General features: G+C 51.2%; 1 protein-coding gene across 5 annotated transcripts in view; it reads right to left on the bottom strand.

Moving 5' to 3' along the window:
- Positions 1-22,513, bottom strand: part of ATP2C2 (ATPase secretory pathway Ca2+ transporting 2) — a 77,331-nt gene that overhangs the window by 24,545 nt on the left and 30,273 nt on the right. For all 5 annotated transcript variants that reach the window (XM_001499832.7, XM_023637416.2, XM_023637415.2 and 2 more), the window contains 8 exons: positions 22,258-22,347; positions 21,173-21,208; positions 21,011-21,072; positions 17,716-17,824; positions 10,771-10,920; positions 10,612-10,680; positions 10,194-10,269; positions 6,053-6,119 (listed from right to left, as the gene is read on the bottom strand). In XM_001499832.7, the coding sequence (XP_001499882.3) occupies positions 6,053-6,119; positions 10,194-10,269; positions 10,612-10,680; positions 10,771-10,920; positions 17,716-17,824; positions 21,011-21,072; positions 21,173-21,208; positions 22,258-22,347 (659 nt within the window). The remainder of the gene's footprint in view (positions 1-6,052; positions 6,120-10,193; positions 10,270-10,611; positions 10,681-10,770; positions 10,921-17,715; positions 17,825-21,010; positions 21,073-21,172; positions 21,209-22,257; positions 22,348-22,513) is intronic.

The following is a 22,513-nucleotide window of genomic DNA, read 5'->3' as shown; positions in this document are numbered from 1 at the left end:
GAATCTGAATGAGATTGAGCACAGCATGCGCTTCCTGTGGGTGGTGTGTCAACACCGGATAGGCTGTTAAGAGGGACTCCTTCTGCCTCAACTATGGCTCCAGGACATTGGAGCTGACTGATCCCGCAGGCCACACTCCTGAGCAGGCCTGGCCCAGGCGGAGGGTGGGTTCTGGATTTTCCGCTGACCTCAGGCCAATGAGGGCAGCTGAAGGGTTGAAGGGCAGGCTGGAGCAAGTGAGAGGGGGCCTTTGTGCAGAGCAGTGCCATGAGCGTCCCCACGCCACACCCCAGCACAGCTCACCCTCTGCAGTAAACACCCAGCAGGGCCCTGTAGGCATTTGGTAAATATTTACTGAAGGAACAAACGAGAACGAGTGAACATATGGCAGGTGCCGAGAGCCACGCTGGCCTAGCACACGCCAATCGCTTGACATGGGCTGTTCATACTCAGAAGGCCTGGCTGCTGGATGCCCGTGCACCCAAAGTCACACACGGCTATCACAGTTCACGAAATCAAGGACGCTGCTGATGGGGGAGGGCAGCGTGATCTCGTGCCCCACTAAGAAAGAAGAGATACTACCTGCCAGTCAAGGGCACGGTGCTTCCCCAGCACATTGCTTATCACATGCAGCCGGACCTCAGAGACGTTAAAGCATGAAAAAGAACATGCATCTTTGCATCAAAGAAATACGGTACGTGCATGTGGCCTTTCGCCCAGAGACAATGGAGCATTCAGGAACAAGTTCTATAAACCAAGATTATTGAATTTGGTCAAGGGACTGTGACCAGTTTCTATGGTGACAGCAAGAAGACTTCCTCGGTTTTATGACTCAGGCCGACGAGCCCAGCTCAGCAAACATTTGCAGAGCGTTACGATGGGGACCTTCCCCACGTGGCGTGGGAAGGGCGGGTGAGCACGTACCTGGATGCTTTCCCCATCATGAAAAATTAATCCGCAAGCTAATAAAGATTAGCCTGGACCAGGAAAAGCAAGTGTCCCTTGGATTGTCTCGAATGTCATTCTAGGCAGGGGGAATTAGGACCGTTCTAAAGTTTCTAAAAGAACCATTCTCATTTTATTTATTTTGGAGAATCTCTTCCTGGCCTTCTATCCCACCATTTCTAACTTCTGATTCGGTGCTTTCGAGTGACTTTTGTTCTGCTAAAAATGGAAAAACCTCATCCTTTCCAAGTCAAGTGAAACGAACAGAGTAAATTTTCTCTTGGTCGCAAGTTTCCCACGGACCAGGCGGGGTGAATGCGACGAAGGGCATGTTCAGACAGGGGGTCAGAAAGGACCAGTCAATTGCCCTGGGGGGGAGGGCGGGGATGGACATGGCGCCTTTTTCATTATTTACCTGGAAATTTTTAATAGTCTTTTTGGCTCCTGGAACTTTCCGTGGTTACAGAATGGGACGGGAATGCACCATTATTTCAGGAGCGTGTTAGCATCATGGCTTCTGAGCACTCTGCTTTCCTGGGAGCCCCCAGGGCTCCGGCTTCTCTGTCCCTCTGCCGCTACACCTGCCTCTGCAGGCTTCGTCCGCTGAGCCCTCTTCCTGCCTCTTGCTGGAGCCCTGATTGGGGTAGTTTCTAGTCACAGTCTCACTGCTCAGCGTGTGCTCCCTGATCAGGCAGCATTCCACCCCCTGGGAGCTTGTTAGAAATGCAGAGTCTTGGGCCCCACCCAGACCCACCGAGTCAGGCCACCGGCAATCAGTGTTGAACATGCTTCCCCAGGGGCCCTTATGTTCTTAGGCTAAATTCTGAGAGCCAGCTCGGGTGGCCTAGCGGCTAAAGTTCAGTGCTTTCACTGCTTTGGTGGCCCGGGTTCAGTTCCTGGTCGTGGAACGACACCACCCGTCTGTCAGTTGCCATGCCCCGGTGGTGACTCACACAGTAGAACTAGAAGGATTTACAACTAGGATACACAACTATACACTGGGGCTCTGGGAGGAAGAAAAAAAGGGAGAGGAAGATTGGCAACAGATGTTAGCTCAAGGCCACTCTTACCCTGCAAAAAAAAAAAAAAAAAAAAGTCCGAGGGACTCTACAGGGATCCACTCTCCCAGGCTGCCCTGCCCGCACCTCAGACTCCACCTTCTACCGCACAGCCAGCTTCCCCTCCCCATCACCCCCTCTTCCCTCTTGTCTGTCACAAGCTGGGATCCACTTCCGTGGCCATCAGTCTCTGTGTCAAGAACGGCCAACGCTTTTCACCTCTCTGCTCCAAAAGAGGAATCGTAACAGCCTGGCATGGCATGTTGAGAAGGGTCCTGATGACATGACTAGAATCAGGAGAGAAGCAGAAGCTTCCCCAGGATCTGTCCCCTAACTGACTCCACAATCTCCTCTGCTCACGGAGCCCATCCCGTCTCCCCCTGGCGTCCCCCAGGTGCACCATGCTGGGTCCCACCTCCGGGCCTTTGCCCAGGCCATCCCCTGCCGAGCCCAGCCGGCTCTGCTGTCAGTGGGCTCCTTCTCACCTCTCCAGCTTCCACTCCTCAGAGACACCTTCCCTGGCCACCTTTTCAGGGCACGCACCTTCTGATCTCCCTTTTAATCTCTCTCCCTGCAATTGTGTCCTTTGTAGCATTGATGATAAATTGTGATTATTTTATTAATGTTCACTAAAATTGTTTATATTTACTCTCCCCACCAGCCTGCAAACTCCGTGATCCAGTTCTATCTGGATGATGCAAACAGTCAACAGAAGCCCAACAAACACCTGTAGGGCAAATCGACAGCCTTGCTGAGCGCTGGGGGGAGGGTAGGCAGTGGGGTGGTGGCATGTGGGAGAGTTCCTATCTGCCCGAGAGGCAGCAAGCGGCATTGACAAGGACGCTGGCTTTCGGTCAGAACGCAGTGGGTCTCAACCTGTCTCTCCCGCCCCCCGATTCTGTAACTGTGGGCAAGCATGTGAGCCGACACCTCAGTTTCCCCATCTGTGAAGTGGAGACCGGTTGCCTCACGGAGCTGTGCAGTGATGAACTGGGGGTCACACGTTCTGCTCATGCTTCCTCCTCTTGTTACAGCACCGAGACCCCTGGGCACGCCCCCTCCCGCTCCTTGAAGACTCTAGAACCGCTTTCCTAGTGCTCTCTCCACTTGCTTCACCTTCTTGGCAGCTTCAGCATCCACGTGGATGGTCCTCTCCACCCCTGCTCATAAGCATCCTCGCAGAGCTGTCGATGGTCAGTCACCCTTCTGTGTGGGATCCAGCTGTGACTCTCACTGGATCCCTCTCGTGCTCAGCTCGTGAGGATGGTTTCTTTTTCCTCTACACCCTCGCTCGCACGCAGCTGAGGCTATAAAGTCAGGAAACCCCGGTGGACTTGAGATCATGACCTCGTACGTTCAGAAGAAAACCTTGGGCTCTGTGATCTGCAGCTTAGAAGCCCTTCCTCGTGGCCACTGGCAAAACGCAAAGATGAGCCTGGCACGTTTCAGGGAAAAAGCCTGAAATCCAGCAGGACCGCCCATATAGCACAGTGGCCTTATCTTCAAGGTTCCAACAACTTTGTGGGGAAAAGCCCAGACCCCAGTATTAACCCATTTATTTATAGATTATTTAAAGCTAAAACGTGAGGACAATGAACTGTTCGTGCAGCTTTTGGTTTCACACGGAGAACTATCTTTTTAAGTATCCTGATGTGGTTTGAATGTCTGTGTGTCTCCTTAGAGGAATTCTTTTTTTTTTAAGGAAGGAGGTGGACTTTATTTTTTGGAATTAGTCTGAGATGGGGTTTTCCAAATGTCTGTCATTGCATTTTGCTTTTACGGTTTTTGTCATGTGTGTGTACCTTCTATATTCTTTTTTGTGTGTGTGTGTGAGGAAGATTGGCCCTGAGCTAACATCTGTTGCCAATCCTCCTCTTTTTGCTTGAGGAAGATTGGCCCTGAGCTAACATCCATGCCAATCCTCCTCTGTTTCATATGTAGGATGCTGCCACAGCATGGCTTGATGAGTGGTGTGTATGTCTGTGCCCAGGATCAGAAGCAGAGTGCGCGAACTTAATCACTCCACCAGCGGGCTGGCCCCTGGGTACCTTCTGTATTCTAACTGCATAATATTCTCTAAACCAATTTCACTTTTCTCTTAAGTTTTATTCTTTCATCACCCAGGATCTGGCGTTAATGAGATTTTGTTTTTTAAGGAATGGCAAAGTGTCTAAAACCAGACACAGACTTTTCCAGTTTCCATTCATTCAAACAATAGTCAGTGAACGCCTCTATAATAGGACACACTCCTGCCCAGGCGTGCATTTTGCTGGCCTAGCCTTCAATCAAGGCACACAGTGCAGTGTGACTGAAACACAAGGTCCCTGGTGTTTTTAAAGACCTGCACCCGAATCTCTGCTATTGCTAACTGCCAGGTCACGGGCACACTCGTTTATACACAGTACCCTGTACCACTGACGTACCCTCCCAGCCCTTAAAGCAAGGTGCTCTGGCCCACACCGGTCAGCACTGGGGAAGCCGCAGCCCTGACCTGTCCCAGCCCCCCCGGGACGCCCGGTCCAGTGTGGGGGCGTGACTGTAATTGACTGCGATGACACAGCGCCGTGTCAGCAAACAGTTTGCTTTTTACATATAAAGTGGAAAGGCTCTAAGGATCCTCGTCATCACAGCTTCCTAACGACCTCCTCTATGTTTTCTTTTGTTTTTTTATTGGTAATTCCCATACCATAAAGTTCACCCTTTTAAAGTATATAATTCAGCGGTTTTTAGTTGACGCAGAGTTGTACAAACATCGTCAACGTTAGAACATTTTCATCACCCCCGAAAGAAACCCCATCACTGTTAGTAGTCACTCCTCGTCCCCCCGCCTCCCCTGGCCCAGCCCCTAGAGCCCACTCGTCTCCTTTCTGTCTCTATGGATGTGCCTGTGCTGGACATTTTATATCCATGAAGTCATATAACCCGTGGTCATTTGTGGCAGGCTCCCTTCCCCCAGCATCACGTTCTCAAGGTTCATCCACGTTGTAGCATGTTTCAGTGCTTCGTTCCTTTTCGTGGCTAATATTCCACTGTATGTTGTTTATTCATTAGTTGACAGGCATCTAAGTATGTGTCCATCATGGGTTTGATATACTCAGTATATATATTTTTGCCCACAGACCTTAAAATAATTTTCCACGTATCACCTAAACCATCTTGCAGACACCAAGACCATGGCGGGGGCGGTCACCCTCCCAAAGCACCGGGCTTGACAGGAGCCTAGAAATGTGTTGCCTTCTCCGTGTCCCAGAAGGGTCACCTGCCACCCTTCCACCAGGACACACCCAGTCAGTGACACTCCCCCGCACTCTGCCTCCCTGGCCTTGGTGAGCAGCGTGGAAAAGCCACAGCAACGTCACGCCACTGCACGGAGCTGGGCTCCCCCCTTCATCTCTGTATCGCCCACTGGGACCCGGCAGGGGCAGGGGGACTGTCGCTTGTTAGAGTTGCCATGTGGAGGAAGGCAGGTTCCCTGGGCTTGAAGACAACGGCCCTGATGCCTAGCCCTGCCATCAACTGTGTGGCCTCCATGACATGCCCTTTGTCCTCTCCTCCAGAAAACAAGGAGGCCTGGACTGAGTTCCTGACAGATAATAAGCAAACACACACTGTGGCTATGTGCTGTCGCGGGCACCCGCCCATGCTAACTTGTGTTAGCCTCAGCACGACCTGGGAGGGGCTATATCATCACTCCCATTCTACAGAGGAGCAAACTGAGGCACAGAAAGTTAAGAAGCTTGCCCAAGGTCACGCAGCTAGTAAGGGGCAAAGCTAGAATTTAAACCTAGGCTGGCTGGCTCTGGAGTCCACGCTCTTAGCCAGAAAGATCCAAACCCACAGGCAAAGAGTGACGGGAACAGGAACTCCCTATGGTCTGCTTTCATTCATGTTGCAGGCGTTTGCTGGGCCCCGACCTGTCAGACAACGTGCTGCTGGGAGGCTGAGGCTGCGGTGAGGAGGGTGCAGCCGCCCCACACCGTTCCCGCTCCCAAATCTCCCCGCCTCCTCCGGCTGCACTGACCAGGGGAGAGACGGCACGGCGCCCTTACCTGACCCCGATGGTGAACATGGTGAGCAGCTGCTTCCCTTGCAGCCACCCGGTGAGCATGATTAAGCCTGGGGAAGAGAGCAAAACAAAACAAAACAATATACACACACACACACACACGCACGCACACAAGTACATTCTCCACCATCCGAAGGCATTTCAAACTCATTTCCTTAGACAGTTTACAGGAATATAGACACAGGACAGCGGTTAATAACCCCAAGGGCTTGCAACCCCTCTCCTTTAGCTTTTTAAGGAAGGTCCTTCCACGCCCACAGAAAAGAATGGTCCTACTTTTTCAGGGAAGGACCCAGCCAGGTCAAGTTAAAAACACAACCACCCAGTTTATTCCGGGCCGTCTGCAGACATTTACAGATGACTCCAAAGGTCTCCTCCGTGCCACACACACCCGGGACTTCCCCGGGGGGTATCTGATGTGGCAGACGACAGCTGCTCCTGTACTGGGCGGAAGGGCCACTGTTTCTTAAATTATTTTATCCCACCGTGTTCTTGATTAAATCTATTCCCTCTTCCATTTTCTCCTTCATCATTACCCAGTCTTTACTCAACCTCAGGCCCTGTGCGGGGCACGGACACATGGACACCGTCGGAGGCGGACCCTTGAGACAGAGAAGTGGCAGGAGTCATGCTGGGACCCATGAAAGTGCATGAGATGTCTCGGTAATAGGGACAAGTTCTGGGGCCATCAGGGGCAGCCTCAGTTTCCTCATCTGTAGAGTGAGGATAATGACCACGCCTTCCTTAAGGGGTTGTCTCAGGATTTAAGATGTCACAGTCCATTGGAGGTGCTTACTGAGCACAGCTCCTGGCCCACAGTAAATGGCCGTCATTAGCTGCTGCCGCCATGGTTATTGGAAGGGGTGAGAGGAAAGTGGGAAGGCGAGGGGAATGGTCTGTTGACGTCCTTGGAGGACTTGCTAAAGAACACCAACTTTGGGGCCGGCCTGGTGGCACAGCGGTTAAGTTCACACGTTCCCGCTTCTCAGTGGCCCGGGGTTCGTCGGTTTGAATCCTGGGTGCAGACATGGCACCCCTTGGCAAAAGCCATGCTGTGGTAGGCATCCCACATATAAAGTAGAGGAAGATGGGCACAGATGTTAGCTCAGGGCCAGTCTTCCTCAGCAAAAAAAAGAGGAGGATTGGCAGTAGTTAGCTCAGGGCCAATCTTCCTCAAAAAAAAAAAAAAATCAGCTTTGTTTTGCAGGGAATGGGGAGCCAGGGCAAGTTTTGTGCTGGGCAGTAGTGGGGTGTGTGTGTGTCTGTGTGTGGGGGGTTCTCAAGATCTGATTCATAATTATTATTATTTTTTCATACTATGATTAGCAACAGAACTCAGTAGTCACATGAAATCCTAGCTGGAACCCAAACAAAGCCAGATGCAAAGGATTAGAGGGTGGAAGGTCTGTTAGAAATGGGGGCGGGGGTCCACCCACTAGGATGCGACCCTGCCCTGATGGCCTCCTTGCAGTGAAAGGTTGGAGCTCGCTCACAGGGGCTCAGGAGCCACTTGTGCACATCTCTTCCCAAATCCACGTTTGGTCACTCCCCTCTGGGAGCTTGAAATTGGCCGTTTACGCCACGGAAACTGGCAAACGCTCCTTGCCCCTGGAAAGCCAGTAATTAAGCATCTGCCAGCCACCACTGCTTCCCTGCATCTCCTCCTGGGTCCTCTAGGGATCCATGGAACACTATTTCAAAACTCCCGCTCTCCTAGAACATTCTAGAAATATTTATTAAAAAGAAAAAGGTCTAAGTGGTATCATGGGACTGACCACAGATGTGCCAATTTCACTAAGTTCTAATATAACTTGAGGAGTAACGGCTCACACAAGGCAGTGACCTTGAAGGACCTCTGAGTCGGAACTTTTTTTTTGGACAAATTTCATCTTGTGGAAAGGCCTGTTCATACCATCTATTTGACAATCTGCCTTGAAGCGCAGCTACTTGACATCTGTTCTTGGGGCTACTGAGACGGAAGGAGCCGCAGTCTCCTTCTGGGGGGCCCAGTCACCTACAGCAGGTGCTGCAAGACCTTTTCTATAAACAGGTCAGATAGCAAATAGTCTCGGCTTTGTGGGCCACATGGTCTCTGTTGCAACTCGGCCACTGTCGCGGGAAAGCAGCCACGGATAATGTGTGAGTGGGCGTGGCAATAAAACATTATTTATGAACACTGAAATCTGAATTTCATATAACTCCCATGTCAGTGAAATATTCTTCTTCTTAATGTAAAAAATATTCTTTGCTTGTGGGCCATACAAGAAAGGGCAGCGAACCCAATTTGGCCTAAGAGTCATAGTTTCCAGACCCTGCTCTAGAATGCCAAAAGGGCCTCCGGGCAGCCAGGGCCATGTGGGCATTCTGCTCTGCCAGAGACGCCTGACCGACATGCAACCCTGAGGATGGCAGATGAATGGCGGTGCACAGCCGCTTTCCCCTCCTGTGTCCACGACAGATGTCACTAAGCCATCACAGACCTCTTTGCCACCAAGCCTGAGCACGGCCTCAAGATCATCTCACAGCCCAGAGCCCCAGAGCTGTGATCAGACTTGGCGGGTTAAGATAAAACCCATTTTCCATCACAGCTCCAGGACAAAGTAGGGCGGAGAGGAGGGAAGAGAGCATAGAGCTCCTTACAAACAGTAAACCTAGTGGTTTAGCAAACTCTGAGCACTAAACCCAACGCTGAAGCCTGGAAAGGAGACTGGATGTTGGAATGTTGGGAAGGGTGGCCTGTGAGGACAGAGAGAGCAGATCTGTCCCCAGCACGACAGAATTGAGAGCCCTGACTCCATGCCACATCCTCGCAACCACTTTGCAAAATTTACCACCTCTTACAAGTTGTAAAGGAGTGGGAGGTACCTTCCATGCCTTTGAATATACCCTTTGCTCTGCTTAGAATCCCCAGTCCTCTCTTTTTTCACTCGGCAAACTCCTACTCATCCTGCAAGACCCAGTTTAATATCACCTCCTCCTGGAGCCTTCCCAACTCTCCCAGATTAACGAGATTAACTGCTACCTTCATGTCTCATATTTGTTCAGATGTCTCTCCTCCATTCTCCTGGGGCTCTTCAAAGAGAAGATAACTGTATTTGACTCATCTGGGTGGCCCCAGAACCTATCACAGGGTCTAGCGTGTCAGAAGACACTCACTAAATGAATTCATGCATCTGGGTGGCCAGAGGCACAAGAAAACTACCCCTAGGAGGGCCAGCTGTTTGTCCCAGACCTTCCTCTGACCCTGCAGTTTCAGCAGACTCTCTAGTCCTTCCTCCCGTCACTGCTTGTGCTGTGGGCAGTGTTGGTTTCTTCCTTTATTAACTCACTCACTCATCAGATGTTTATTGAGAATTGACTACGGGCCAAGCACTGGTTGGCTCTGAAGGCTGGGAACAAAGGACACAGAAGCAAAGCCAGAGCTGGAGAGAGCAGGAAGGAGCAGGTGAGGGGACCAAGGCAGCCCCAAGGGGATGTTCAGGCGTCAGACCCGAATTTAGGTCTGCAGCATCGTGTTGTGGTTTGGCCAGGAGGCACAAGCCCAGGCACAGCCAGCTTGGTACCATAGAGGCATGGCTGGGAGCACTTGTAAACTACATTTCCCAGTCTCCTTTGCAGTTCAATAGGCCATGTGACTCCATTCTAGCCAATCAAGAAGGGGCAGAGGGGATGACTGCACTTCCCAGTCCATGCCTTAGAAATTTCCCATACAAGTCTCCGTGTCCTCTCTTGCTGCACCTGCTGGCTGAATAAAATTATGGGTGGCCTCCCAGGACCCAGAGAAAGGGAGAGCAACAATGCAGAAGGGGCCTGGGCCCCTGGGTCAGTGTTCAGAGGTGAGTTATCCAGGAAAGCCACTCAACCAGGAAGATGCCCGTGGACTGTGGTGTGGGCAAGAAATAAACTCTGACCATGTTAAAAAGTCTTTGAAATGTGGGGCTGCTTATTACAGCAGTTAGCCTGATCTGACTAAGACGGAAACCTCTTGTTGCTGTCAGTCTCTGATGCCAACCCGGAATCCTCCCGCAGCAGAGGAGCACAACCTGTGAGAGTCAGCCGTGGCTGCCCAGGACTGCTCCCCCAGCCCCATCCCCAGGACCCAGTGCAGACACCGCTTCACCCACCAATTATGCCGAACGAGAAGAGCGTCAGTTGCTTCCCCAGCTTGTCCATGCTTTTCTGTAGAGGAGTTTTAGGCGTCTGAAAGGATGAGAACAATGGGCTGGTTAGATAAGATCCCAGCAGCGTCCCCCAGCTTCTGCCTGGCTCTGATCTGTCTTGAGCAGAGTGAAGATCCCACAGGGACACACACATATAAAAATTCATTGACCGTGACACTTTAAGATCTGCGTGCGTTAGTGTAAGTTACATCTTGCCCAAAATCCTAATAAATGTCTTAAAATAAAAATAAATTTTTAAAAACTATACTCAGAATAACTATACGATCCTCATTCTTAAGGGGTAGGCAGGGCTGGCATCACTAGCTGAGAATAATCCCAAAGCCCAGCCGACAAGAAGACCAAAGCCCGCTGCAGCCCTTACCTCTTCAGCCTGCATCATCTTAAACACCTCTCCGAACTGAGACTTCTCCCCTGTCCCGATCACGACTCCCTGTGTGCGAGAGAGAAGTGTGAGGTCTGAAGCTGGGAGACCCCCCGCTGGAGACGGAGGTCGAGGCCCCCAGGGTGCCCCGGGGCTTACCTGCCCCTTCCCGCACTGCACCAAGGTCCCCATGAAGACGATGTTGCTCAGGGTGCTGAGGTCCCCTCCATCTGTCAGCGGGCTGTCTGTCTTACTGCTCGGCTCAGCTTCTCCCGTGAAACTGGACTCGTCCACCAGGAGGTCGGTGACCTTAGGGAGCAAAGGGAAGGGACGATGGAATCTGCCCGCTCACCCTGTGAACTGGTTTTAAAAGCACAGAACCGTATCCAGCACCTTAATGTCATCTGACAACAGACGACGCACAAGGGACACGTCGGCATCAGGGAACAAGTCCCAGACCATGGCCTGAGACGCCTCCAGGAATCAGAAAAGCTTTGACCTGCAGCCCCTCCCGAAAAACATAAAGTCTCATACCCTCTTTTAACATTATTTTAAATTTTAATATAAGATTAAAAAACTTAGGCAATGGTTGATTTAGAATACACCTTTCAAACACCTGGGCCTCTCTCCTAACATGCCACATCCCACCTAGCTTGGAGACTCCTGTGTGATCCATGTGGTCTGAATATCACTGAGCCAGCCCAAAGCTATGTCAACGCCAGAAACACACACACACCAGGAAAGGAGGAGGTGGGTGCTAACATTTCTAGAACACCTACTATGTACCCGGCCCTGCCCTGCTGAGCACTTTACAAGGCTTATCTCTTAATCCTCACGCCCTCCATGAAAAATGCTATGATTTTCTCCATTTTACATATGGGGAAACTGAGTCACAGAGCGATTAAGTAACTTGTTCAGGGTTACAGAGCTGCTTAGTGCCAGAGCTGAGGTTTGACCCAAGGCTGGTTCCAGAAACCGTACTCCTAACCATCCTGCAAAACTGACCAGAGACCCAGCAGGGACCACTCAAGAAGTGAGTCTCCTGTGCGCCAGATACCGCCGAGGACATAAGCGGTCTAGGGCGGGTCCTACCCCTCAGGATCTTGTCATTTGAGTGATAAGACCATCTTAGAGAAGCCATCTTCCTACAAACTCACAAGAGCGTGGTTAGATCAGCATTTCTCAAACAGGGGCCCGTGAGTTCTCTACAATTTCCAATTCTTAACTTGAAGCATTCACACCAACCCCATGGGAAAGACACTGCTCTGATTCCCCACTTGCCAGATGAGGAAACTGAGGCTCTGAGAGCTGAAGAAACTTTCCCAAGGCCCAGAGGCTGGACGTTCACAGCTGGATTCTGCACACTCCCCATTCTCCTAAGCGCAGGCCGGGCTGGGGAGGTGGGCGGGCCAGGCCGTGAATGGTCAGAGGGCAGAGCTTAGACTCGACGCCCGTGGAGCAGGAGCCACCGCAGGCTCCAGGGGTCAAGAGGCTCAGTGAACACAGAGCCTGGGAGAGGACCCTGAGGGGGCTGCGTTGGATGGACGAGACAGGGGAGGTTCGGCTGGAGTGACAGCAGCGGTGGCCCAGGCACAAGGATCTTTCACATAAAGAACCCTATTCATTGGCAACACATTAAAACGCAGGGAAACACCCCCGAGCCCGGTGATCAAGGTCAACATCAACAGCGATAGTTGTGGTGACGGCACGTACCCTTGATAGGATGAGGGGCGCTTCACCTCTGGGGTCTTCCCCACAACCCACAGCCCAAGTCTAACCCTGACAAATGTCTAACCAGAGCAATCCCAGCTGAGGCACATTCTACAGAATCCCTGACCGGTACCCTGCACAAGTGTCCAGGTCACTAAAAGCAAGGCAAGTCTGAGAAATTGTCACAGCCCAGAGGAGCCAGGGGGGACAGGACAACTAAATATCATGTGGGATCCTGGATGGGGCCTGGGAACAGGAAAAGGACATTAGGGAAAAACTAAGGAAATGTGATAAAAGCATGGACCTCAGTTAAGAATAATGGACCATTACTGGTACAAAACCAGGTGCACAGACCAATGGAACAGAATTGAAAGCCCAGAAATAAAACCACACATCTATGGACAGCTAATCTTTGACAAAGGAGCTGAGGGCATACAACGGAGAAAAGAAAGTCTTTTCAATAAATGGTGCTGGGAAAACTGGAAAGCCACATGTAAAAGAATGAAAATTGACCATTCTTTTTCACCATTCACCAAAATAAACTCAAAATGGATTAAAGACCTAAAGGTGAGACCTGAAACCATAAGGCTTCTGGAAGAAAACGTAGGCAGTACACTCTTTGACATCAGTATTAAAAGGATCTTTTCGGACACCATGCCTTCTCAGAGAAGGGAAACAATAGAAAGAATAAATGAATGGGACCTCATCAGATTAAAGAGCTTCTTCAAGGCAAATGAAAACAGGATTGAAACAAAAAAACAACCCACTAACTGGGAAAAAATATTTGCAAGTCATATATCTGACAAAGGATTAATATCCATAATATATAAAGAACTCTCGCAACTCAACCACAAAACATCAAACAACCCGATCAAAAAATGGGCTGGAGACATGAACAGACATTTCTCCAAAGAAGATACACTGATGGCCAATAGGCACATGAAAAGATGCTCATCATCGCTGGTCATCAGGGAAATGCAAATCAAAACTACACTAAGATATCACCTTACACCCGTTAGAATGACAAAAATATCTAAAACTAACAGCAACAAATGTTGGAGAGGTTGCGGAGAAAAAAGAACCCTCATACACTGCTGGTGGGAATACAAACTGGTGTAGCCACTATGGAAAACAGTATAGAGATTCCTCAAAAAACTAAAAATAGAACTACCATACGATCCAGCCATCCCACTACTGGGTATTTATCCAAAGAGCTTGAAGTCAGCAATCCCAAAAGCCCTATGCACCCCAATGTTTATTGCAGCATTATTTACAATAGCCAAGACATGGAAGCAACCTAAGTGCCCAGCAACAGACGAATGGATAAAGAAGATGTGGTACATATATACAATGGAATACTACTCAGCTGCAAAACAGAACAAAATCATTCCATTTACAATAACACGGATGGACCTTGAGAGAATTATGTTAAGTGAAATAAGCCAGCGAGAGAAGGATAATCTGTGTATGACTCCACTCATATGAGGAATTTAAAATTATGGACTAAGAACAGTTTAGTGGATACCAGGGGAAAGGTGGGGTGGGGGGTGGGCACAAAGGGTGAAGTGGTGCACCTACAACATGACTGACAAACATTAATGTACAACTGAAATTTCACAAGATTGTAACCTATCAATAACTCAATAAAAAAAAAAAGAATAATGGACCATTATTGGTTCATTCGTTATAACAAATGTCCCACACTGATATACGAATTTTAACAATAGAGCAAATGGGTTTGGGACGTATGGGCTCCTCCATACTACTACCTTATTAGTTCTTCTGTAAAGTTAAAATGGCTCTAAAAAAGAAAGCAGCAACGTGTCTGGTCTCTAAGTCAGGGCTAGGCACGCAGCTTGGGCCTCCTCTGCCTAGAACAGCTGATTCATGTCCATTCCAGATCAGCTCAAAAGCCACTGCCTCCAGGAAGCCCTCTGTGACTGCATTGGGCTAGGCAAGCCTGTCCTGTTTGGGAAATCCAGAATTCCCTGTCCTTTCCCCAGCAGTCGTCGAACAGTTGCCTGTCATGAGTAAACGTGGTCTGTCCATCACTCAGGCTATAAGCCCACAAGCGCAGGGACCACTGTCTCCTCAGCACCCAGCACAGGTTCTGGCACACAGCAGGTGCTTAAGAAATATTTGTTGAATGAATGAGCAATGGGGATATGGGGGGGGGGGGCCTTGAGGCAGGAAGGGAGGGGAGAGTGGCTTCAAGGAGGCCTCAGTGTGGTGGGGAGAATAGTAGCCCCCCATTCCATGCCCCAAAGACACCGACGTCCTAATCCTTGGCACCTGTGGATATGTTTCCCGTCATGGCAAGAGGGACTCTGCAGCCATGATGAATTAAGGGCCCTGAGGTGGGGAGATTGTCCTGGGTGATCTAGGTGGGCCCTAAATGTCATCACCAGGGTCCTTAAAAGAGGAGGGTCAGAGATGTGTCTGAGAGAGAAATGTGATGATAGAAGCCGCGGGTAGAGTGACTGGGACCGCGAGCCAAGGAGCACGGGCAGCCTCCAGAAGCTGGAAAGGGCAAGGAGCGGATTCTCCCCGGAGCCTCTGCCGGGAGGGAGGCCCGGCCAGCACCTTGATTTCCACCCAGGGAAACGGATTTTCATTCTGACTCCAGACTATGAGATGCTACATGTGTGTCGTTTAAGGCGCTTCGTCTGTAGTAACGTGTTACAGCAGCTGGAGGGACTGGACACACCGAGCAAACCCAGAGGGAGGGCCAGCGCCAGGAAGCCAGCCCCGCGAGCCACACGCAAAGACACAGCGTGCGGCGAAGGATGCGGCCCGGCAGCCGGGCGGCCAAAATCCCCCTCCCCGCGGCCCGCCTGTGACCTCTGGGGGGCTCCATCTCTCCAAGCTCTGCGCCCTTGTTGAAAAATGGGGGCACCATTCTCTTAAGGGCGTTGGGAGATGAGACGAGGCGTTTTTTATCCGTGGTCAGCGCAGACCCAGCTTTTTCCTATGTACATATTAGTTCTCTTCACATGAGAAAAATCAAGGGGGATAGAGATTAAGGGGGGTGTCTGGACCACGAAGCAGCAGCTGGTTGTGTGTGTGTGTGTGTATGGGCGTCTTCTGGTGACCTCCCAGCACCATGTCAGGCGAGGGAGCCAGTGGCCAAAAATAGAGCCGGCACACAGAAGCCGCACAATGCCAGAGGTCACCCAGGAGGTGGCTCAGCCTGAAGACTGGGTACAGTTGAGGGCTCCTGAGTGGCCCCATCACCTCCGCTCCTCACCCCCCAGTCTCCTGCCTCGAGGGTAAAGCTGACGGGGAGTCCTGACAGCTCCCTCTGCATTTTCAAAACGGTGGGAAAGAAAGGGCAGTGGCCCCGCTTGGCTGCAGTCCCACGTCTGCCTGTCACCGAGGCCTTGGCCTTCAACTCCAGGAAGAGAAGATGCTTTGTGACCCCCATACCCTATGCAAAAAGGGCCAGCACGTGGGTCACTTAACTTCAGGAACTTTCTTGAACCTACTGTTTCCTGGACCTAATGCTTTAAAATGTATATACAGCTCTCCGGGACCTCAGAGCTTAATAGCTGATAAAAATACTCCCCTGTGAATAAACAAAGCTATCGATTGTTCCGTGGAGTGGCAAAATACCAAAAAGGAGAGCTGGAGGGTTCGTGCTGGTCGCGTTGGAGAAAACCCTTTGCAGAGTCAATAACCAGGCACCATGTGAGTTCAAGTCAGCAGGGCAGGAAGGAGGCCAGCTGAAGTAGTAAGGGAGATATCTGGGGTTTAAAAATTATCTCAAAGAACCCTTAGGGAGACTGGTAATGACCCGCGCTCACGTCGGCTGCTAATAGTTGCTGACCGCTGACCCGCATCGGGGAGCGTGTCAGCCTGACACAGGTCTCGGCTGGGTTAATCTTCACAGGAGCCCCCTGAGGTGGAAATGAACGTTCCCCTTTGATAGATGAGGAAACTGAGGCTCGGTGAGGCCAATCCCCTCCTCAAAGTCACACCCTGGGAGGGGCAGGGCGGGGACGTGAAACCCAGGGCCCCCTGACTTCCCACACACGCCCCTCACTCCCCCGGCCAGGCACTGTTCTGAGCACTTTGCATCTATGAAGCCATTTAATTCTTACAACCACCCTGTGGGCACTATCGTTCCCCATTTGACAGAGGAGGAAACACAGAGAGGCTGGGCAGCTTGCTTCACTTTGTGAATGATAGGCCCCGGGCTCAAACCCAGGCTAGTGCCCAGCCCACGGCACTGACCAGCTGACCCCACGGATGTGTGTCCTCTGATTGGCGGCCCAGCATCTGGACCCAGCCCTGGACCTGGGGGGTCCCCCACCTTGGGAGGCAGAGAAGTGGACAATGTCTGACTGGCTTCCCCAGCCGTTCCCACGGGTGGGGTTTGGCCACTGGACAATGGTTCCTCTAATGGGACCCACACGCCCCAGACGTGGAGTCGGACCCTGAACGCTGGTGCAGGGAGGAGCAGATGGGGAGGAAGCCATTCTGGCACTAAGGGGCAGCAGAGACCCTGAGAGCCAGCGCCGTCTCTGCTCACCCTGGTCCCTGCCCCACCTGGAGACCGACGGCCGGGGGCAGAGGGGTTTTCCAGCCATCCCTCTGGCCCCCGTCCCTCTGGCCCTGACTCTGCTTCGACGACTGGCTAAGAATGTTATAAACACAGGTCCTGGGGTTGGCTCCCAGCCTCTTTGCCTCTCTCCACGCCTCCACGCCCAGGTGCCCAGGCCACCCTTTTAGCAGCATGCTACTGATAAATAAATGGCTCGGTAGATAACCTGTGATTAATCCTTTATCACTAAAGCCTTTGAACAATTCTTAAGCATTCTTGGAAGGAATGATAAAACAGATTTCTCTCCACAGATCCCTCTGAACTTAACGTCACCCTTTCCTGAGAACCCAGGATTATCTGGGAGAGCCCCCGTATTGTTCTGTGAGGTTGGGGCACCCTGACACCCACGAAGCTTGGGGAAACAGCTTGCCCCATACCCAACATCTCCCAACGGGGCTACTGCAAGAGATTGTGCTACGTTTTATGTCTTTATTGTTCTGTTTCCCTCCTCATTATTAAAGTCTGATATTGTTTCTTTCTGAATCAGTGTAGCCGCTTCTAGAAGGAACTCTTGCCTCCTTCCTCAGCCCCACCCTGGCTTAATTCGCTGCTGTAGTCTGCTGTAAACTAGGAAAATCACGTAACCAAAATTTGTCAGGCTTATACTTAAAATGAGAATAAAAAAATCTGTGAAATACGATTTGAGGGGATTTGCGCTTAAAATGAGCTTGTTTGCTAACTTCCTGACTTGCTTGTGTGCGTGTCTGTGCGTGGATGGGTGTGAGCAGGGGAACGCCTGCCTCCATAAGCTCAGGGTCTGCACGCCTGCCGAGCGGGCTCGGGGCCCTCACCTCCGTGAGCCGGATGTCTGCGGGGATGCGGTCTCCGACGGAGAGAGACACGATGTCTCCGGGAACCAGGTCTCTGGCGAGCAGGTGCTGGAGCCTCCCTTCTCGGATGCTGCAGTGGAAACGCCAAAAAGCAAGAGCGCCCCGTTGACACCCATTTTTACGCACTTGGGGAAATCTGAGCAAAGATAATAGAAGCACACTTTCTCTTTCGGTTATGGACAAACACTTGTGCCTTTTGGGTTTTATTATTTTTTAAATTCACGCATCCTAAAAGACTTTTGGGAAAGTGTGTGGCTTCTGGCGGACCCTGGGCCTCATCCGAAAAATGGGACTACTGCAGTTTATGCTGTCTGGAAACGAAGCTGGGCCACGCGGCCTCCAGAAGCTTCTGCAGGTCTAAGTCAGCGGCTCTAAAGCTCCTTCAATGGAGCTGGCAGCTGGCGGCACTTCTGTCCTCAGAGAACACACCACTCTGGTGCACAGGGACCATCTGGAGAATTCGGGGGCTTTCTGATGACCTTAGAATCAAACCCACAGGCCCTGCAAAGGCTCTCTAGCCCAGGCTGCCTCCTCCCCCACCTCCTGCCGCTCCCCCACCCTCACACTGTCCAGCCGTTGAACACACCCAGATCTTTCTAGTCTCAAGGTCTTTGCCGACCTTAATCCTGGCGCACACGTTCCCCTCTTCCTTGTTAACAGAATTCGATCCTGTTCAGGTCTTCACCCTTCTCCCCACATGTGTGCTCCAGGGGGTGGGTCATGATAGGCTGAGACTATCATGGTGAACGCAGCCCCTGCCCATGACTGGCTTAGGCACAGGCACATTCTGCAATCCTGGCCTGGGAGACATGAGTGGACACTTGCTGGGGGCTCCTGAGAAAGGTTTCCTCACTCTGTAAACACACATACACACACGGATGGCCTCTCTTTCTGTTGGACCTTTTCATGTCTGGCTGTGATGCCTGGAGCTGTGGCAGCCATCTTGGGAACAGGAGGGGAGCCAGCCAGAGAACAAAGCCAATAAGCTGAGGATGGGAGAGTAAAGAAATAAAAGGAACAAGTCCTCGATGCCATCTTAAATTAACTAACCCCTTTGTCCCTCTACCTTAGATCCTTTGCCATGAGATAACACAATTTCCTTGTGGTTTGTGCAGCTGAATTTTCTGTTCCTCGTAGCCAAGAGCACCTATGAGATAGACACCTACTGTTTTCTCAGCTCTTCCCATGGCTGGCTCCTTCTCTTTCTCAGGCCTCAACTTAAACGTCAGCTTCTCCTTAAGCAGCAGACCAGGGCAGCCTGATCACCAGCTGTGGAAAGCTGTTTCCACTCCTCCATCAGTCAATATAGCATCTCTGGGAGGTTTCTGTTTGTTTTGACTTTCATGTGGCTTTGAGATTTCGGGGTCTTTTGACTTTAATGCACGTGCCGCACTCCAAAATCGTCTTGTTCCTTCACTTTATTACCTGACTGCCCTGGTGGAAATGTGAGCACCCGAAGGCCAAGGCCTTCCCATCTTGCTCACAGGTGTAACCCCGGCCCTATTGCTTCCGGCATGCCGTAGGTGCTCAAGAAATATTTTATGACTGCACGAAGGATGGAGGGGTGCAGGAAGGGGCTGTGCAGAAGGCGTTTCTCCCACTTTGTAAGACAGGTCTCAGAGCCTCAGAGGGTGCGGCCATACGTCTCCAACGCTATTTCAACTCTACCAGGCTGCTTGCCACCACTGTTCTTGAAAAGAAACTCGCCTTTTACAAGTGACTTCTGGGGACATCAGTGATGCACACTACTCTCCCGAAAGGCCACGACTTGGTATGTAAACCTACGATCAGATCATCAAACCACGTAAACCACGTGTGCTTTCGTTTGCTCGTACGATTACCTCGCATCACACGCCTGGATTTCTGACGGCCTTGTTTGCCCAGATGTCCTTACTGCCTCCAACGAACCTTCTAGAATTGACTCATCCTCTCTCAGGCTTCCACACTGTACTCTTTTCGTCTCTATTTTGTTATTCATTATTCTCTGCCTTGTGTTATATACACACACATGCGCGCGCACACACACACACACAACTTGCTGCCGATTCCTTGAGAGGCAGGACTCCCTCTCACTATACCTTTCTATCCCCCAGCCCTGAGGCTCACTGGTGCCATATTTACCCAAATATATGTGCAGCTTCTTCCCCAAGAATTATCCTCCAGAAAATAGTTACCGTATGTTTAGTTCCCTCCAGAGCACCTCCACTCATGGGACCCTCTCCTGACTTTCTTTGGAGCAGCAGGGCATCTTTGAGAAAGACACGTGACCCTGAAATGAACTCAACCAACCCTAGGAGGGGCGAGGGCGAAGATTTTGGCCTTTTCTGAAATCATTTCATTTTCACAAGGAGAATAAACGTATGACTTACTGGTATATTAAAAATTAAATCAAGAAAAAGCCGACCCTAACCCATCATCCCTTCTGTGCCTGTGGCTTCCTCCTCCAATGGCAGCAGCCCTCGCAGACGCCCGAAGCCCGAGCGGTCCCATCTGGCAGCCACTAGCCCACGCGGCTACTTACATTCAAATTAAATAAAAAAGGAATTCAGTCCCTGTCACCCCAGGCACCTTTGAAGACCTCAGTAGCCATATGTGACTAGTGATGCCAGACTGGACTGCATAGATTACAGAACATTCCAGAAAGTTCTATGGCACAGCACTGCGCCAAGCAGAAATGCCTGTGAGGTGTCGGCAGACATTTTTGCCTTTTCTTTTTGCTTTTTAAACGTCTTCGGTGAGGGCTGCGTGATAACAAACAGCCACACGGGAATGTCAGGCAGGAAGGAGGCTGGTGGGCTGCTGCTCAAATGCCTGGAGCTCATCCTCCCTGGTCCCACCTCCACCCCAGCGTTCTGGTGCCTCGGCTTGTTAAAGCCCCGCATCTCACCCTCAGCTGAATCCACCCTTGGGGAGGCCAGGGGAACCTCTGCACCCTCTCCCGAGGAACAGTGCATGCAGGTTTGCACGCTGTATCCCAGGTTTCATGGGCCACCCTCTTCCCAAAGCCATTCCTGCCAGCTGTGGCCCCCAGGCGAGGCACCCTGATTAGACACTAATGACAGAATTGAGGCCCAGAGAGGTCGAGTGACGTGCCCAGGGACACACAGTCATCCACGGCCAGGGCGGAGACCAGCTCTCCTAACCCCGGGAAGACCTGGTTCTGCCACATCACACTACAAAGGACACAAATCTCGCCAAGCTCACAAGCCCGCCAGCGACGCCAGTGAACCAAAGCTCCAGGGGGTCTCCGACTTACCAGTGACATTCGGGGGGAACCAGCTTGGTCAGCTCTTCCAGAGACTTCTCCGACCTGTACTCCTGGCAGGAAGCACATGGAACATGCAGTTCAAGGGTGGGAACCCCACAGAGCTCCCGCCATGCCCGGGTCACCCCAGCGGGGGCCTCAGGAAATACGCACCTGGATGAAGGCCACGGTCACCACGATCAGCACGGCCTGTGGGGCAAAGGGAGGCACGTTAGCACCCAGCTGCCCAGCGAGCGAGTGAGGGGACCCACGGGAGGCGAGGAGAGGGAATCGTCTTTCAAAACATATTCCCTTTCTTCTTGCCAAGTAAGTGCACTTGCAGAAATTTAGAAAACAGACAAGCCAAAAAAAAGGAGAGCAGAAAAATCACCCCAAATTCTACCACCTAGAGGTTCACATTTTGGGGTGCCCTTCTAGATTTTTCTGCATAGACACTCTAACAACACAGGATAATAAAATACAGATATATTCTTTTATAAACTGCCTTTTCCACCCAACAACGTGCTGTAAACATCATTCCACATCACGAGATGTGGGTCTAACCTCAGCCTTTTAAACAGAGGCAGCGCGTCCCATCACGTGGAATGGGCCTGGTTTGTATTGTAAGGAGCACAGGACAGACGGAAGGAGGCAGGAGTGACAGCCATCCAGAGGTTCCAGGAGAAGCCAGATATAAAAGGTCACACAGTGTATGATTCCATTTATACAAAATACCCAGAACGGGCAAACCCACCAGACAGAGAGGAATCGGCGGATGCCAGGGGGCAGGGGGAGCGACTGTTTAATGGATACGGGGCTTCCCTTTAGGGCGATGAAAATATTTTGGAACTAGATTTGTGAATGTACTAAATGCCACTGAATTGATCACTTTAAAATGGTTACTTTCTTATGTGCTTTTCACCTAAATAAGAAAAATGTTTTTAAAGAAAGGTGCTCCGCGGTTCTCTCTGGGTAAAGGATTACCAGCGATTCTTCTTTGTCGTCCACACATGGCCAGGACCGAGTGGAGGGCTAGTGTCCCCAAGAGAGCACCAGCCACATAAACCAGGACCCCCCCACGTGGGGATGCAGAAGCAGGAGGATTTGCTTTCCTTTCTTCTGCTGCCGTCTTTTCTATTTTTTTCCTCTACAGCCAAACTCTTTTTTCCTCACACAAGAAGAAGCAGAGACTCAGTGGGCCCCTTGACAGCAGGTCTGGGAGCCAGGTGCTGTCCACACGCGCCATCCCGCGCACTCACCAAGGCGATGCTGATGGCGTCCTCGTACTCCTTCGTGAGGATGCTCACCAGGGCGGAGGCCAGTAGCAGCATGATCAGCGGGTTCTTAAACTGAAAGACAGAAACAGGCCACTAGGTTCTCTCCTAGCCTCCCAAAGATGGGGGACCCAGCTTCTGACCGCGCAGCAGTGCCAGCTCTTCCTCAAGGCCAGGCGGCCAGGCCAATGCTGCAGTGACCCGAGGGGAGGGGAGGAGGGCCACTGCCATCCAGCGGTTC

The sequence above is a fragment of the Equus caballus genome, chromosome 3, assembly GCF_041296265.1.
Source record: "Equus caballus isolate H_3958 breed thoroughbred chromosome 3, TB-T2T, whole genome shotgun sequence".
Classification (NCBI taxonomy): Eukaryota; Metazoa; Chordata; class Mammalia; order Perissodactyla; family Equidae; genus Equus; species Equus caballus.
Note: the sequence above shows the minus strand (reverse complement) of the source record. Positions and strands in the feature narration are given on the sequence as shown.